This window comes from Ambystoma mexicanum, chromosome 11, assembly GCF_040938575.1.
Source record: "Ambystoma mexicanum isolate Mex_15411 chromosome 11, UKY_AmexF1_1, whole genome shotgun sequence".
NCBI classification, from domain to species: domain Eukaryota; kingdom Metazoa; phylum Chordata; class Amphibia; order Caudata; family Ambystomatidae; genus Ambystoma; species Ambystoma mexicanum.
This window is the reverse complement of record NC_090934.1, coordinates 1,413,963,590-1,413,981,613: the sequence shown is the minus strand read 5'-3', so window position 1 is coordinate 1,413,981,613 and position 18,024 is coordinate 1,413,963,590. Positions and strand designations below refer to the sequence as shown.

General features: G+C 44.9%; 1 protein-coding gene across 1 annotated transcript in view; it reads left to right on the top strand.

The window, feature by feature from the left end:
• Positions 1–18,024, top strand: part of ARRDC4 (arrestin domain containing 4) — a 204,741-nt gene that overhangs the window by 166,008 nt on the left and 20,709 nt on the right. Inside the window, exons 6-7 of the mRNA XM_069625058.1 lie at positions 15,143–15,305; positions 17,151–17,311. Coding sequence (XP_069481159.1) covers positions 15,143–15,305; positions 17,151–17,311 — 324 coding nt within the window. The remainder of the gene's footprint in view (positions 1–15,142; positions 15,306–17,150; positions 17,312–18,024) is intronic.

Genomic DNA, 18,024 nt, shown 5'->3' with positions numbered 1-18,024 from the left:
AGTCTGTTGCCTCCCAGAGCGGGCTGTCCGTGTGAAAGTGTTTGTGTAGGAAAAAGGGTGGTGGGTAGAGTTCCTAAATATCCTACCGGGTACGATGGGGTAAAGTTGTTACAGAGAAGGGGATACTGTGTCTTGCCATCAGGTGTCCCACTCCTACCCCCTGCCCCCCCCCCCCCCCCGGGAAGACCTCTCACCCAGGTGATCCTCCCGCACTGGTCTACCCCCAGGGTCTGGCTCCAAAGCAGATGGTCGTGCCCTGGCCACCTGGGAAAGAGATTTTCGGGGACTAACGGATGAGACGTTCTGGTTTCTCACACTACTAAGGGGGGTACACCAGAAAAACGACTGCAGAGGAACGTTAATCACAGCAAAAGATTTAGGAGACTAAGGAAGTTTAGAAGTCAGAACTCGGAAGTGCAAGCACAACCTTTTGAGTCCCATCCTTTGCTTGATGTCCAGCCAGGATATAATCTTGCTTCTGAAGACCTGCGACATCAGACTTCCCCATTGGCCAGCATAGAAGGGGTTGCAGTAGTCTAGGCATTAGTTATCAAACCCTCAAATGATAGGATCAGAGTTCTACGGGAATGAAGAGAAGCGGACATTTGAATTGCTTGAGCTGGAAAATAGCAATTATTTTTCAACATGGATGATTGCGGGGGAAGTGACACAAGCGAGTCCATTAGAGACACCAGATTGGTAACCAGGTGGAGGCTGGAGGGAACGTCTGTGAGGGAAAAAAAAGGGAGGGGGAGGGACGCAGAATCATTGAGGCTAGCCCTGCTGGGGACAAGAAAGGTGTATTTCCTTGATTCAACTAGAGCCAGTTAGTGGCCAGCTATGATTTTATTGCATCCTGGACCCCCAGTTAAGGCCGTTGATTTTGAGGGCGAGACATGTGACTCTAAAGCTCTGTGTCATCTGCATAAGAATGATATGAATTGGTGGTTAGTTTGAAAGAGAGGTGGGGATGTAATTGTTAACAAGGAGATGGGAGAGATGGCAGCCCTGGGACACCCCACATAAAGTGTGGGACGTCTTGGGCAGGAAATGGTCCAGGGACAACGATTGAGTGGTTAGAAACAAAAAAGTTGTTGAATCAGCATTGGGCCACAGTAAAATGATAATTTCTTCTGTCAGGTAAGTTATAGTCCTGTGTAAGCTATCATATCGAATGCAGCAGATAAATCCAGCAAAAAGATGAGGGTAGCTCTTCCCTTATATGCTGCTGCAAGGGCATCACCCAAGATAAATACAATGTTGGTCTCTGCCATCTTGGGTTAGACAGTTGATTGACTGGGGTGGAAAATGTCTTTTTCACGGATTACATTTTGTAGCTGCATTGTAGCAACATTTTTGATTATTTTAGGCAGCTGATGCAGAATGACAATGGGCGTGTCATGAGAGCGATCCAATGTGAATTTCTTGGGTGAATATTGAACAAGAACCTATTTAAGGGAGGAAAGAAAAAGGCCTTCTAAGAAACAGGAGTTCATGATGGAATAGGAGTCCAGAAAGATTAGTAGTGGAATTGGTGGGCTGGTGGGCTTCATGACGTTGAGCAAGTGTGCCATGTACTCGTAAGGTCGCTGTTGAAAGTCCCATTGTTGTGTCTAAGGGGAAAGGAGAGGTGCGGGTGGGGGGGCTGATTAATGAGTCTACACTCTTGGGTGTTCATTGAGCACGGGAGACCCTTATGTGTCTACATTTTGTTGAAAAAGCAGTGATGAGATTATTGCATAGATCTAGTGGTGGTAAGGGTTCTTCAGAGGTAGGTAGAGTGATCTAGAGTATGGGTGGAGGGAATTCTTGTTTATCTCGTGTGATAGCTTTGTAGTCTGTCATAAAGCTACCACAAAAGACAAACAAGAATTACGAGGGGGGCCTTATCTGGTTTGAGGGACATTTTGTGCTATTTATGTGTTTTGAAGGGCTCCAAGTTTTTCAGTTTGTCATTGGGATTCGTTTGCTTTTTATGTATTTATTTATTTTATCATTTATGTACTTATTATTTCAGAAAGAGACAGAGTTGTAGGGGTTGGTGAGAGATCATACTGGCTTATGGAGTGAGAAAGGAGTAGATTATCCATGGACATCCCCTTCAGGAAGTGGAAAGCATCAGTCCCATTTGAAGCCTGTTTAAAATGTTTGATTAGAAAGTAAAATGATGTGTCCTCCGAGCTAACTATTGAAGTTATATGGAAAATCTACCATAGTCTGTTTTGAAACAACAGTGCAAAATATAACCTTATGTCAGACATAACAGAACAGTCATCCACTAAGTAGGTAGTGTGAAGGCATCATGAAGCAAGACACAGACAACAGATTCAAAGTTAAAACAAAATGTTTTATGAAATCAAATGTCAGGATGGTAGAAGGCCTAACTTTCCCTATGCTAAGGTGGGATTTCTCTACCTGAACAAAACTAAGGAAAGTCTGAATCAAAGAGTTCAAATTAAATGTCTTGTCTGTGTCCAAAACCTATCCTTGCCCTCACAACTAAAGCTAAACAATGTGTAGAAATGGTGATCAACACAAAGTTCAGAGCTTCTTCAAGCTCTTACCTTCCTTTTCAGCGCCCCGTGCCCAAGTTCAAGAAAGTTCCACAAAGGCCTGAAGGTTACCTTTCTCAAGTTCCACGCACTACAGTTCTGCACACTCCTCAGGGTTCCCTTCCCCAAGTTCCAAGCAACAAAGTTCAAAAGAAAAGAGTCTTGAGGCTTTGTTCTGAGGACAACCATGGCAGTTCCTCAAATCTCAGGGTTACCTTCCCCAAGACTTCAACTCAGCCACTTGTACTTGTTTAAGTCTTTTCAAAAGTTCAAAAAACTTTAGGTCAACCTGACCCTCCTTCTATATTGCATCACCAGCTCGCTTACAGTGCTTCTCCTCGACTTGTTTCACAATGTCTTTTGGTTTTCACAATTTAGGGCTCACTGTTCTAGGTCCAGTTATCAGACCACACGGTCCACTCATCACAGGTTGTGCAGCCAGGATCCCCCGGGTGTACAGTCTCACATTCACTTAGCTTCTCTTTGTCGGCCTCTTGGCTTTTTGTGCAATCTTACACTGTTCTGGTTTCTCTTTGTTAGCCTCCTGGCTTTGCGATAACATGTCACACACCTCCTGCCAGTCTCTGGACCTTGGTACACTGCATCCATTCCTACAATTCACTTTGTGGTAGTCTTATTCATGCCCCACCTTTCTATGGCACTCCTTCACAATTGTACTCTTTTCCATCGGTTGTTTTTGCACTTTCCTTTTTACTATGATCTGCCACTTTGTTTTGCTCATAAAGTTGTGTTCAATATTCCTAATTTCACGTTTTCATTTATCTCGGCATTCAAAATGCACAGTTAGGCTTAGTTTCGAGTTTTCTAATTTTCCCTCTTGTTCACTTGGAACAGTTCAATTCATACGGGATACAAGGAAGCACTCTCGTTGTTCATGGAACTCTCACACACGACTTGCCACGCATTCGCTGGGAGATTTAAACAATTGTACAATGGACTGTTACTTTGTTTCTGCTTGCGTACCTTCGGTTCGCGTACAGAGCTTTTCAATGATGATCGGTTTGACTCTGCTTTTACTCTAGTTTCCACTGCTACTGTTGAGATAAGCATTCACGTGTACATCAATCCAGTGTTTTTAGGATTACTGAAATTCACTGGCTTTAATGAAGTGTTCCGCTGACACAGTGAAATTGGAATGCGACTTCCACTGCTTTCAGGCTTCACAACGAGGATTCCGTCTGCCCCTCGGGCACTCCAAATTTTCACTTCGCTTTAGGGTTAACGTGCATTCTTCTGAGAGTTGTCCAGCATGGTACCCCGTTCCGCTGCGCACTCAGTGCAGCCTGGAGCACAAACTTCTTCCCCAAACACAGGTAGGAACCAAACTTCATGGAGTCCTTCATCCCGGCGTGCTCTGCTCCCTGCGGTTGACCTGGTTTGCCACAGCCCTACCTGCTACCACGTATCCTCACAAAAAGAGTCCCCTGCTGGTCCTTCCCACACAGGCCTCCCTGTTGCTCCCTCTGCTGTTCTCTTGTTCTTGTTCTCCTTGTATAGACCTGCAACCACTTCATAGGTTACAGGTGTGGATTCTTAATCGGGCTTGCCTGACTATAATTAAAAGGGACATGCCCGACCCTCACAGTGCTCTACAGGCATCTTCCTCGTCCCTGTACTAGAGTGGTGAAATGGGTTTTTGGTGTTCATTACTCTGTCGCCTCTTCCTTGTCCCAGTACTGTCAGAAGTAAAGTGGGGAAAATGGGGGAAAATGAGGGGAGCTGTTTTGCCATAACCTTTAAAGGTTGGAGAGGGTTAGGTTTGTTTTCGATAGGGAAAGGGGAACCATGTCTCTTCCTTGACCCTTCGCTGCTTCCCCCACTTTATGGCGCTTCTATAGTGATCGTACCTCTGGATATTTTCCTAGTTAGTGGGATAGGGATAGCAATACCCCACAATTGCCTCTGGGATAGATAGTTCTTCCTGAAAGTGAAATACGTAATACTGTGTCTCGCCTGAGGACATATCATTCCCATTCTCCAAGGACCCTCCATCCAGGTGATCCTCCCTAGCTTCTCCACCCAGAGGGTCTGAAATTAAAAAGCGATGGCCTTTTCTTGGCCACCTGAGAAGAGGATACAGACGAAGTGGAAGTGAGGATGCCCTCAGGGTTCTCAGAGTAGATATAAGTGAGCATAAAGAGTGGGTTTAAATACATCCTGGGGATTTTATAGGAAATAAATGAATACCCGGTTAGTGTATACTTTTGGAACCAATTAAAAAAAAAAAAAGTGCAGTACTTTTTTCTAGGGCCATGGTCTCCCACGCTTTAACCCACCACATGTTTAAGATCAGACCCTCACGGCTCTTCCAGTGTCTGGCTAAGAAGAGTTTGGCTGCGGTAAGGTGATTAGCTCAGACCATCAGACATTGGTTAGGTCACCTTGGCAACGTACCCCAGTCGCATCATCTATGGGTAAGGTATTTCGGCAACCTTTTGTTTTGGAGAGTATTTCTTTGCAATAGATTTTGGATTTCGGGTAGAACCATCACAGATGTGGGCCAATCCGGTTTCTCTGTATTCTTTCCAGCACAAAGGCTACTGTTCCAGCCATATTTTGTGGATGCGTGGTGGGGGAGATATCATTGATAGCAAATCTTGTAGGAGCATTCTTTGTTTTTGATTTTGCACAGTGAATTATGTTTGCTGTTCCAAATGTGTGTCCAGGATTTGGGGTCGATTCGAACACTCTGTTCCTCCTCCCACCTCTTCATGCACTGGAATGTGTCAGGCGGGTCAAGTTTGTCAAGGAACTTATAAATGTGAGAGAGTCAGTTTCCCGAGGAAAGTCCAGTCAATCCTTTCAAATGCTTCATGCGCATTTAGTGCTAGAAGTCCCATGGGGACGGCTTTCCGGTTTCCTGACTCAATGTTCAGGACACTTTGTATTATCGTGAGCTCTATGGTTAGGGATGAACCTAGTCGGGCCAAAATTGACCAGCCTGGGAACGACCTTTGCTAACCAGGCTGCCAAAAGCTTCAACGTATATTTTGGCATCAATGTTAAGTAAACTAATCGGGAGATATGATTTGCACTCAAGGGCATCACTCCCCAGTTTTAAGAGCAAGGTGGAATTGACTGGGATAGTGAGAATGAGTTGAACATTTGAGCTAAGGGTTCTAGAAGTTGTTGACTGAATGTTTTGAAAAAGAGGGGAGCGAGGCCTGAGTTTTTATTGTTTAGGATGGTACAGATGGCTAAATCAATCTCCATTGTGATTGGGCGTTCAAGTTGAAGTTGTTCTTGCTCCCTATGTTTAAGGAAGGCAATCCATTTTAAATGAAGGGGATGGTTGTGGGTAGCCCCCAGCATCAATTCCTTATATATATCGATAACCAGGGTCATTTTTTCTTTTTCCATGCAGTGGATAGTTCCCTGCATACAGGTGAGCAGAGGATTCTATTTTATTTCAATGGGGCGAAGCTTGACATTTTTCAAAGAACGCTAGATGCTAAAGAATGCAGGGAAAGCAGACCTAGCACCTGTGCAGCTCTGACTGCTTTGAATGCTGTTTATTTTGTGAATGTCTATTTTCTAAGCAGCCTGAATGGCTGTCACACACAGTACCAGTGAGCAGGTCAAAATGCCATGTTTGATGAGCTGTTCTGGGTGGTTACGGCCTTCTGCCAGAGTTAATGGGCCAGATTGCATCATGGGCCATCAGTTTGAGCAGTCGGTGTTACCGTCCAGTAGGGCCTCCCAAACACTGTATTATGACAGTTAACACAACAGTCAGGGGACCTTGCCCTTTTCGAAGCAGACTGTAATTGTAAGACCGAGGACAATAGCTCAAGTGTATTGCAGCAGATGTGAACAGTACAGGGAGTGTGTCGACGCTGATAAGCGGGAGCAAGGGAAAACTCCTGCCACTGTGGTACCGCCTTTGGCTCCAATTACGAGGAAATCCTGATGGTTCATCCCAGCCGGTGAGTCGAAGGGAGAGCCGATAAGAAGCAGGCTGTGGTGAATGAAAGTCGCAGAGTGGCAAAGTGTGAGAAGTTCAAAGAACTGCAAAATTGTAAAGAGGAGACCAGCTGCAGAAAAGGATTGGCACCACGTGGGTGCTGCTTCAAGAAACTCTGGTGAAGCTCTATCTAAGTGAAACTAAAGCAACCAGAAGGCCGTAGGATAGCCGCCTCGATATGTCAAAGTGGTCATAGAGGAGGTCAAGCAAAATCCCTGTACAGTCGAAAGCCTTTGACCTAAGAACTGTAAATCAAGCAAGGGAAGTGAATCCCGCCACATAAGAAAGCAAGGGAAGTGAATCCTGTAAACATTGAAAGTAAATATGAATGTGAAATTGGCAAGAGTGAACCTGGAAGAGGGAGGCTGACGAGAAGGGGGCAAAGTCTAAAGTCCAAAGGAACAGTATGCTGACAAAGGGGAACCTGGCCGAGGGATGTCCACTGGAACTGTTTAAAAAGACATTTGCAAGTGAAGGGAAAGCCATAGTGAACACAGAGGAGGGAGGCTGAAAGTAAAGAGGGGTCAGCGCCCGGAAGAGGTGGGACCCAGGGGTCAACAATCCTCACCCAAAGAAAAACCAGGAAACAAACTTTCATTTGTGAAGGAAGTTTTCTTTTGTTATTGAACATGTGAGGCCCTCAAAGGCAAGAGACTTTCAATAGAACTGAGCATGAACTGTTGAATCTTCCTTCTTTTGAAATGTTACCTACAAAATAAAGTGATCGTGAAAAATAATTCAGTTTTTATTTTATTGTTCATTTATAACGCGATAGCTTGGGAACCCTGTATAATAACTCTTGTAAAGAAAAACAGGACTCTAAGAATGAGGTGGAAACAGAAGATAAGGAGAGGCCAAATGCAATACTATCTGGAGTACTACAGTATAGAAGGCCATCTTTTTCCACCCTTTCTCAGACTACTTTTATTAGTCAGATCAATTTGTAACAGTTCTTCGGAGGCTTCTGGAATCTGCTTAGATCACATGCTATGCATAGGCCGACATCTAATAGTAGCCGCAGATTATTACAGTTTGTTTTCGAAACTCGAAAAGGGACGTCAACAGGGCGTGCCATTAATGCTATCCCTAGTGTGAGGTCTACTGTACCCATGGTGCTTCACGCGTCGACTTCCCTCAGATTGTTTTTTTTCCACCATCATAGTCGGGCGCAGATCGCGGAGTTCCTTCTTGGCTGTCGCCATTATTTGGAAAAAGTTTAAATATAGTATTTCTTTCTATCCTTTTGATAATCCGTTGATAGCGACGTCTTCGGTGACTTTTTCAAGGGAAAATTACTATCACTCCGACTACAACAACCCGTATCAATGTTCCTTTGTCACGGCCTGGGAAGGCCTCAAGAGGCCTCGGCCCTTACAGTAGGGAGAGTGGGGGACGCTTCATATTTTAGTCTTGTTGAGAGAATGCATATTTCCCTTTACTCACACATGTTTAGCCAGGCTTACACACCCATACACAATGGAAAACACACCATTCTTGTAATAGAAAATTCCCCTGGAAAGACTTGCACCGGGTGTGCAATCTCTGCCTTCCGTGTCGTACAAACTGTTCAGGCGTGAAACACTTAAGGACCACAAAACCAAATGCTGGGCCCACCACACCATGCGGGCCGAGGCCGCCATGAACATCGAGAAAGCCTCCAGCGACGGCAGCATCGATGTCTACAGTGATGCCAAGGGAGATCGGGATCCATCGGATGCCTGCGTGCTAACGCCCAACCCCAACAGGCAGGCCGGGGGTTCTGCTACGGGGACGACACCCATCGGCACTAGTACAACCAAGTCTCCCCACACAAAACACTCATCCCACAGCCAAAAGTCGACCATGCTGCCGACCAAGGCCACACGTGGCGTTGAGGGGAAGGTCCGAAAGTTCCCTGTCCTCTGGGCCTTCACGATCTCCACACGACAGGACCCCGAAACAGACGGTAAAGTCAGTTTCCAACACCGTGTCTACACCCTCGAAAGATGCGTCGACGGCCTCCAAAAAAAGACATTCGAAGCTCAAAATCAAGCGAGTTAATCAAGAAACATGTGCCCGAGACCCTAGTAAAGGGCCGTACATCAAAAAACCATAGGTTTTCGACGCCACAGGGAGAAAAAGCCCAGGCTACAAAAATCAGGGATTTCAGTACACCAGAGGGCACTCTGTCAGGGGCTTTGCACCATAAGAAAACCCCTACCACATAGCCAACACCTCTACCCACTACTCCTACCCCTACCCCCTCTGCTCTGCCAAGCTCCTCTCAATGGACAACAGAGCAATTTGATAAGGCGAATATCATGTTTTATTAATTTCTTTGATGCCCATCCGGAGGGTCCTGCAAAACTGACAGGAAATGCCACAAACTACTTAGAGCGGAACAGCAGACACCCAGTCTACCGCCAAAAAAGCCTGCCTAGACTCCACGCAGGCTTCCACCTCACATCAGGACCTATGACAAGATGCTTACTATTATACCATGCAAGGCTACCAAGACCCTGGCACTTATACAGACCCAGACGACCAAGGGGACACGGTGGACATGTACCAATATTACGATAACTGATGAAGATGTTTACATCATCCAGCCACCAGATCACATAGACCCACCAGTGGCACACTCACCGGTGGATAACCTATCACAATATAATGACCTGCTCCTGAAGGCTGCAGAGCACTTCAAGATAGACACACATGAAACACAGTTCGACAAGGACTTAGTTGAAGATATCCTCCGGGATTGAAATATCAGCAACCCAATGTATCCCCCTGTTACAATCAGTGCAGAGACACATCCAACCTTCTCTGCTCACACCAAATCTAACGCGGTCAGTCAACTCGCGCATCAAGGAGATGTTCAGACCGGCCCCCATAGACCCCTTATACATCAGGGGGAAATTAAAACCAGACTTGTTAGTGGTGACGACTACAAGAAAAAGAGAGGGAACCCCTCTGGCCTCTTCCGAAGCCCCCCCTGATAAGGAGAGTAAGAACAATTACACCTTCGGAAGGAACGTGGCCTCTTCGGCAGCTTACCAAACTAGAATTGCTAATAACACAACGCTATTAGCCAGTTACAACTGTCACAAGTGGAATGAGATTCCCGAACAAATCGAATCCATCCCAGAGCCCCTCAAGACTCGGCTCTTGCTCACCGTCGTAGAGTGGAAACAAGTAGCCAACTGCATCTACATAAACAACTTGGACGCAGCGGACAATGCAGGAAGAATTGTGGCAGAGGGCACACTGATTAAACGCCATGCTTGGCCACTGCAATCAGGCTTCCAGCTTGAAACACAGGCAACCCTCCTCAATATGCCCATTGAACCCAACGCTTTGTTTGGCAAAGCAGTGTAGGATGCTCTAAAGAGCGCAAAGGAGGAATATGACACACTCAAATCATTAGGGCGGCTCACCAACAAACCGTTTGGACAAAGAGGAGGTTACGACTTTAGCCGTTTTAGAGGTCAAAACTCTCAACTGGCTTCAAATTATAATCAAGGAGGCCAAAGCTCATCCTGGAGTACGTCACATGGACAGTCCTCCCAACAGGGGTTTCAAAGAGGCCAAAGAAGGTCTCGAAGTAGGGGCAGATTCTCTACCTCTAGAGAGGGCTTAACCTAAACAGTGACCACCCGAAGTGATTCCCTCCCGTGTCACTCCAGTAGGAGGCCGTATTTCACACTTTACCCACGCATGGGAGGGAATCAATTCGGACAAGTGAGTACTTTCCACCGTGGTGGGTGGTTATTGTATAGAGCTGATCCAACGACCATCCAACCACCCGCCAAGACAAAGGCACACCTCCCAGGAAGAACAACGTATCCTGTTGGAAGACGTAAAGGTGCTGTTTCTAAAGGACGCCATAGAAATTGTCCCGCTAGGGTATTTATTCAATGTACTTCCTTGTGCCAAAGGAAGACCTAACGATGCGCCCTGTCTTAGACCTGCGCCCTGCGAACACCTGTGTCAAGCCACAAAAACTGTGCATGGCAACGCTACAGGAAGTGATTCCACTGCTGAAGCAGGGGACTACATGGCAACCTTGGATAGGAAAGATGCATACTTTAATATTTCAATGTTCCCCAGCACACAAGGTTCTTGCGTTTCAAAATAGCGAACCAACAATACTAGTTCAAGGTACTACCCTTTAGCATAGCCTCCGCTCCAAGGGTATTTTTCCAAGGTACTAGTGGTAGTGGCAGCGCATCTACACAGGGATTCCGTCCCAGTGTACCCTTATCTGGACGATCCCTGCCAAATTTGCAAGCAAAATACTCAAAGAACAATCAATCTCCTGTTCAAATTGGGGTTCTCAATCAATCAACAAGAAAAAATCAAGTCTCGTTCCAAATGAGACCAAGCAGTTCTTAGTAGCTGTCATAAAAACAGAAGAGGGTCTAGTCTTGGTTTCAAGCGAAAGAGTGCAACACAGTCTGCTGCAAATATCTCAGTATCAATGCGCTTGCCCGGGATGATGGCATTGTGCATTTACCTGGTCATGCACGCACGGCTGCGCATGCGTCCAATGCAAGAATGGTTAGCGAAACAGTGGTCTCAGGCAAGTGGTCACTGGGACAATCTAGTGGTAATTTCGCTAACCCTAGTACAAGCTCTACGCTGGTGGACAAAGGAGAACATGTTAAAGGGGAAACCTTTTCACAATCCTACAGTGCAGGCAGTTGTCACTACAGACGCATCGCTTACCGGGTGGGAGCCCATTACCTTCACCACACAGCGCATGGCCTGTGGACGCAGAACCACTTAAATCTTCTGGAACTAGCAGTGCGCAAAGCCCTGCAAACTTTCTAAGTGCACCTGTCAGGCCAGACAGTTCAAGTCCTCACAGACAGCACCACTGCCATGTTTTCTATAAACAAATAGGGGGGCACACACACTCCAAGTCTGTCCAGGTTAGCACATAAAATTTGGAAGTGGGCACTCAAGCGGTGCATGTTTCTAACATCACAATATGTTCCAGGGGAACTCAATTCTCTAGCAGACTCATTAAGCAGCGAGCCTCTACCCGAAGAGCACGCGTGGCAGCTCGACAGCAACATCTTCATACTATGGGGTTACCCACCTCTAGACTTGTTTGCCACAAGAAAAAACACGCAATGCCCAGACTTTGCTTCCAGTTTTCCCCAACACAGGTCCAAGGGGAACGCCCTGTGGATGAGTTGGTCAGGAAAATTTGACTACGCTTTTCCCCCAACTCCTCTGAGCAAGGTGGTAAACAAGATGCACAAGGAACAAGTGACCCTAATCTTAATTGCTCCTATGTGGGTGAGACAACCTTGGTTTCCACATCTGCGCAAACTGGCGATGTGCGATCCAATCCAACTCCCGTTCCCCTAGAACCTGCTAACACAGCACGGGGGGACAACGTTACACCTTCCATCTCAGTCTATGAACTTGGCAGCTGGGCTCCTGAAGTCATGGAATTTGGACATTTAAATCTTCCTCAAATATGTATGGACATCCTCAAGGAGGCACGTAAACCAAACACTAGACACTGTTACTTTAACAAGTGGAAAAGCTTTGTAATATGGTGCCAGTCAAAACAAATAAATCCTATAGAATGTACTCCATCACAAATTCTTCATTACATGCTCCACTTACTAGACTCAGGACTAGTTTTTAACGCAATCAAAGTACACCTAGCAGCTCTATCCACGTACACCACTTCGCAAAGTAAGGTGTCCTGGCAGAAGATCCCTGTCATTAAGGAGTTTATGGAGGGAGTAAAAATACTCCACCCCCCCCCCATTTCAAACTTGCCTCCAGGGTGGGAACTAAATGCAATACTTGCAAAGCTCATAGGACCCCCCCTCCCTTTGAGCCTATGCACAAGTCCAGCCTTAAACACCTCACATATAAAATAGCTTTTCTGGTGGCTATCACCTCCATAAAAAGAGTCGGGGAACTACAAGCTTTGTCAGTGCAAAACCCTTTCTTTGTTATCCACAAAGACAAACTGGTAGGTTTTCACCTAGTTCATTTCTAAGTTCCATGTCAGGTTTTCACCTAGTTCATTTCTAAGTTCCATGTCAGGTTTTCACCTAGTTCATTTCTAAGTTCCATGTCAATCAGTTCATCGAACTACCAGCTTTCTTTCCAAATCCATCAAGCTCACCTGAGAAACCACTCCATACACGAGATGTAAGGAGGGCGGTCCTTTACTACGTAAACCAGACCAGACCGCTTAGGAAAATAGACTGCCTGTTTGTCGCAATAGCACCTGGCAGGGAAGTACACCACATTTACAAAAGTGCCATCTCCAGATGGATAGTCAGATGCATACAGCTCTCTGCCGGTCACACCAAGAGCTCACTCTACCAGGGGTACAGGAGCTACCTAGGCCTTTATTGCAAATGTCCCTCTAGACACTGAAGGCTAGTCCCTTATTACGCACACTCCAGAATAACGACAACCCACTAGGGAAATAGGCCAGGATATAGTGTTGCAAAGATAACAAGGTTTAATTGCACAGAATACAAAGATCAGCAACAGACTCTGCTACTTGAGAGCGCTCTGTGCCTTACAGTTACAAAAAGGGGCTTAAAAACCCCAAATGCATCATAATCTACAGTAAAAATGGGTGCCACTGATTGGAGGCACCTTACACATGAGCCTGCTACATAGGGGATGCCAGGCAGTAATTGGTTGTTCTTTCTCGTCGTCTGGATCCACGTGGGTCAGCTGGGATCATCCTCTCAGTGAAGGTCAGGGCACACATTAATACATTGTTTCTGTCTAAACTAAACATGCTAAGCCTGGTTATTAATTAATTGTGGCAGGCACCTGGGCGGCACGGGAAATGGTGCCAGGGAGAAGGGAGGATAAAATACAGTCACGCTGACCCACACATTCAGGGCTTCCTTGATACCGCAGTTCCCGCATTCAAGGTCTCCACCCGGGGTTTTGATCTTTAATTTATCCCTCCCTGTACCTCATGTTACAAGGGATATGTTTACATGTTTGAAATACAGCCGTGCATGCTTAGATCCTCTGTGGACACTCAATTTGTGTGGGAACAGGGGGGTTTGGTTACTTATCAGGGAATGCAAAGGTGTGGGGCTCTGGTCAGTGGTGTGGGGTTGGCTCTGGCCTAGCTCGGTGGGTGTTAGAGGCCAAATGGCAGTTTAGTGGAGATGAACGGACGCAGCGTGGAGCCTGGGTGGTGTTGCGCACACTTGCAGGGCGCATTCCTTTGGAAGATACTAAATATTCGCAACACTGGAGGAACAAGGGGGAAGTGAACTTCAGTGTAAACGGGGCTCTGCGGAGTCGGTCTGTCTTGCAGGAATTAGGCCTGAGGAGCAGAGAACATGAACCATTTTACCCCTTTTGGGCCTAATAAAAAATCATAGGCTATGGAGTCATGGGCTATGGATTTCTAGTGCCGCGTATCTACCTCTAAGCACTACAGTGCCTCTACAGGTGGCCTGATAGTACGCATAACTCCCCCCCCCCGTACGTTATATCACCTCATATGGTGTTTGTCTTACCTGGAAGTGTCTAGGGGGGTGGGATAGGCACATTTCCATCCCAACAATGCAATTTGCAAAGCGGCTACATGGAGCTCTATTCATACTTTTACTCAGCACTACTGCATGGACACACACTCTAAAGCAGATCCTCAAGTGGGACAAGCGCTGCTAAAACGTCTATTTGCCGCTGTACTTTCTCACAACCCACCACCTTCTCCAGACACTGCTCGTTAATCTATGCATAGCATGAGATCTATGCAGATTCCACAAGCCTCAGAAGGGATATATTACTCACTGTAATCTTATTTCTGATGCTTGTATCTGCTTATATTCAGATGCACCCACCCTTACTCCCCTGTGGAGTAGAAGGTGCATAGATGTTTTCTGGACTTCACCTGTTATAAATCTGCTTTACTACACCTGTACTCACGCTCCACTTCATGCAACCTCATATCAGAAACAAAACGATCTGAGGGACGTCGACGCGTGAAGCACCATGGGTACAGTAGATGTCCTACTGGGGATAGTATTACTGGCACGCCCTGTCGACGTCCCCTTTTGAGTTTCGAAAACAAAAACTAATACTCTGCAGCTACCACTAGATGTCAGCCTATGCATAGCATGTGAATCTAAGCAGATACAATCATCAGAAATACGATTACGGTGAGAAATGTATCCCATATAATGGCAGCATGTTTGTATATTTTATCCTTTTTTTCTGGTGTATTATTTTGTTTTATCGATACACTTCCAGACTTTGTGTCCCGTGGGAAAATTTGACCATGTTTTAACAGTGTTGGTGACAAAGCCCTAAAAGTGGATCAGATTTTAATTCACGTGTTACTATAAAATACTGACTTGAGTGTTCTTTTTTTTTTGTAGTTTAAGTAACTTTTCATTTCAAGAACTTATTCTTGCTAACCATTTCAGTATAAAAAGGTAGTGTCACAAATAACTGGAGGATTTTATTTTGCATTTATTTTTCTTGTTGTGTCTGCTTGTTTCTGGTGCCTTTTGTCTGTGTAAATTGTTGCTTTTTTTTCCTTGCTCGTCTTTCTTCTTTTATGTACTGCTTACTTTCTATTTTTTATAATTTGTTTATGATTACACAGGTTTACATCCATATTCCAGGTTCTAAAAAGTTAATGGTTGAACTACCTTTGGTGATCGGCACAATTCCATTTAACGGGATCACTAGCAGGAATGCAAGCGTTGCTAGTCACTTCAGCATGGACATGAGCTGGCTTGCGTTGACATTACCAGATGTTCCCGAAGGTAAGACATTTTGGGCATTTTATGTCTCTACTTTGTTAACAAACTTAAATCTTTTTAAAGAAGTAGAATAAGGAATTCTCAGCTTTTGCATAATTCTCACATGATTTGCCCAAAATGAGTTCATACTAAAAGGATGCATTGAGAACCAATGGGGTCGATAGTAATAACACCTAGGTCAGAGAGAAATTACTTCTGCAGTGTTTCGTTTTAGTCCTTATGAAATTATTTTTCTATTGGATTGGATCTATTTATGTAGCTACCTAAAGCCACAGATACGATTTCTGATATTTTTTATGATGGGGGTTTCGTATAGCGGTAAAATGCTCTATAATGCCTGTTTCCGGTGACTTTGAGACAGTGATGTGCACCAAAGCAAAAATAAATGCCAAATTAAGACATCTGCACCAAGCCTGAGGAAGCATCAGTTCAAAGCAAGGACTGTGCTGGAGCCTTAGGTCATAGTCCCGTCAGAAGGATCCTGATTTGGTCCTCTGTAATGTGCACCCCTTTTCTGTAGGTAGTGTACCTTAGTTTGTCCTATAACTGGTAACCAGACATCTGCACTCAGCCAAGACGTGTGTCTCCTCCTCGCTTCTACTGTCGCATTGAGAAAGTGGATGAGGAAGAGGAGGACCCTTCTCGGTTAGCCAGACATTCTTTGTAACAAGCTCTCCATTGACTTGAGACTTATTTGTCATCATGTCACATCGAAGAACTGGCTCTTGCCACAGTAAATTGGCTATTCAGTTCCCTTCTTCCTAATGTTCCCAGTACCAGAAAATTGTCTTGTAGTGTCAGTGTATTCTTCAAATTCAGCTTAACATCATTGACATTTTGCATTTCACCAATCTTATGCTTTTGTGTTCTATTTAGTTTGTTTATAATTATTTTTTGGCATATTTCCCATTTTATTTATTATTATGTTCTGTTCCCATGGGAGTTTGAGACTAGGTGTCCAGTGTTGAGATCATTCAATAACAATACATGGGTATGGCAGAGGTAATTCTTGTAAACGTTAAGCTAGTTGAAAAAGGGTTTTGGAATTTGATGCATTGGATGTTGAAATACCCAATAAAATACATTGTGAAGTAAAAGGAATATGGACTGAAACCTGGATGAGGTAACATGAATGGGAGGTCAGTTGAAAGTTTGGCCCATTGTACATTTTCTATCTGGGTTGGTATACATAATTGATGGATATTGGGAAGGTGGGCCGTTTTGAAGTTCACAGATACATGACAATTCTTGTCAAAGTTTTGGGGGGGACAATTGTTACTGAGCGATAGGCCCCGCGCTGACGGGCCCACCCTGTAGGTAACGACCCACTCCGCAAGTTAAGGGACTGAGTGCATCAAGGGTGGCGGGCCATTACCTACAGGGTGTACCCACCACCTCGGGCATATCGCCATTAGCACCCGTGTAGTGTACTACACGAGTGCTAATGGTTTTAAAAAAAAGAAAACATCGAAATATTTTTCTCTCTGTGATCAGGATGCCTCGGGCGTCTCGTTCATAGAGAGAAAATACTACACCAACATGGTGCCATGGAGTTGATGATGGCCACCCTGGGACAGGAGCGGTGGCTGGGACCCGACTCCGCAATCAGGTAAGTGGGATGGAGAAAGAAGAGGGTGAAGGGAGCAAAAAAAGCAGAGTCTGTGGGGGGAAGATGGCGGGCAGGGTAACCAGCCATCAGGCGGTTTGGAACGCGGGCTGACACTAGTCATGGTGCTAATGGCTGATGTGTTTTTCTTTTATACCAACATTTCCCATGTGTGTGTTTACAGTGTTTTGTATTGATCAATTGTTGTGGTGTTTTCTCATCCTGTTGTCCTTTCTTCCTAGCGCCACCCAATTATGCTGATGTTGTGTCGGAGGAGGAGTTTTCTAGACATACTTCACCTTATCCTCAACCCAGTGATGGAACTCCTGATGGTGAATTTCATTGCCCTATGTTTGCCTTAATGCAGGAGTTCCGTTTTCAGCCTCCACCACTCTACTTCGAGGTAAATAAATATTACTGGTCCCAGTTTGCTAGATAGGTACTTTCAGTGGTAGTAAATAATGTGCATCTGTTGGAAAAGGAGGCCCAGTTACACCATTGGACATAATTGCCACTCTAGTTTGCTGGTTAAAAGCCTAAACATAGACAATTTTGTAAACATGAATATGTTTTGTATTTGATTGATGTGATTTATGAAAGTACCACATGCAAAGGCAGTAATCCACTTCAGAGCAGGCACAAGAAAAGAATGAACAAAAGTAAAGGGAAAATGGAAAGAAGGAATACAATTTACCATTCACAGTGATTCGTACAATAGAATATAAGAATAGGTTAATCAGTGTAAGTCTTGTGCCAATAAACATTGCATTTATGAGTTAGCTGCGCTATCTGTTGTGTGAATACTTTGTCCCTAATATCAGTGAAACATAGTACAAAATCTGGTCACTGCAGAGAAGGTAGCGGACCCATATAAAAGCGCTTCAAATGGAGAAAAATTGCAAAGATCAAAAAAGAGCAAATGTATTTCGGAATATATTGAGGTTCATTCTGCTCTATCTAAGTGTTTTTGCAACTTAAATATGATTAATTAGCTAGAGTACTTAAGCTGTCTTTGGCCGGCCTTCGCCTACACATGTTCACTCCTTTGAAATGTAATCAGGGATAATCTAACTTGAATTTATAATTGCTTTTGGTGTATATGCAGTGTATTAGTAA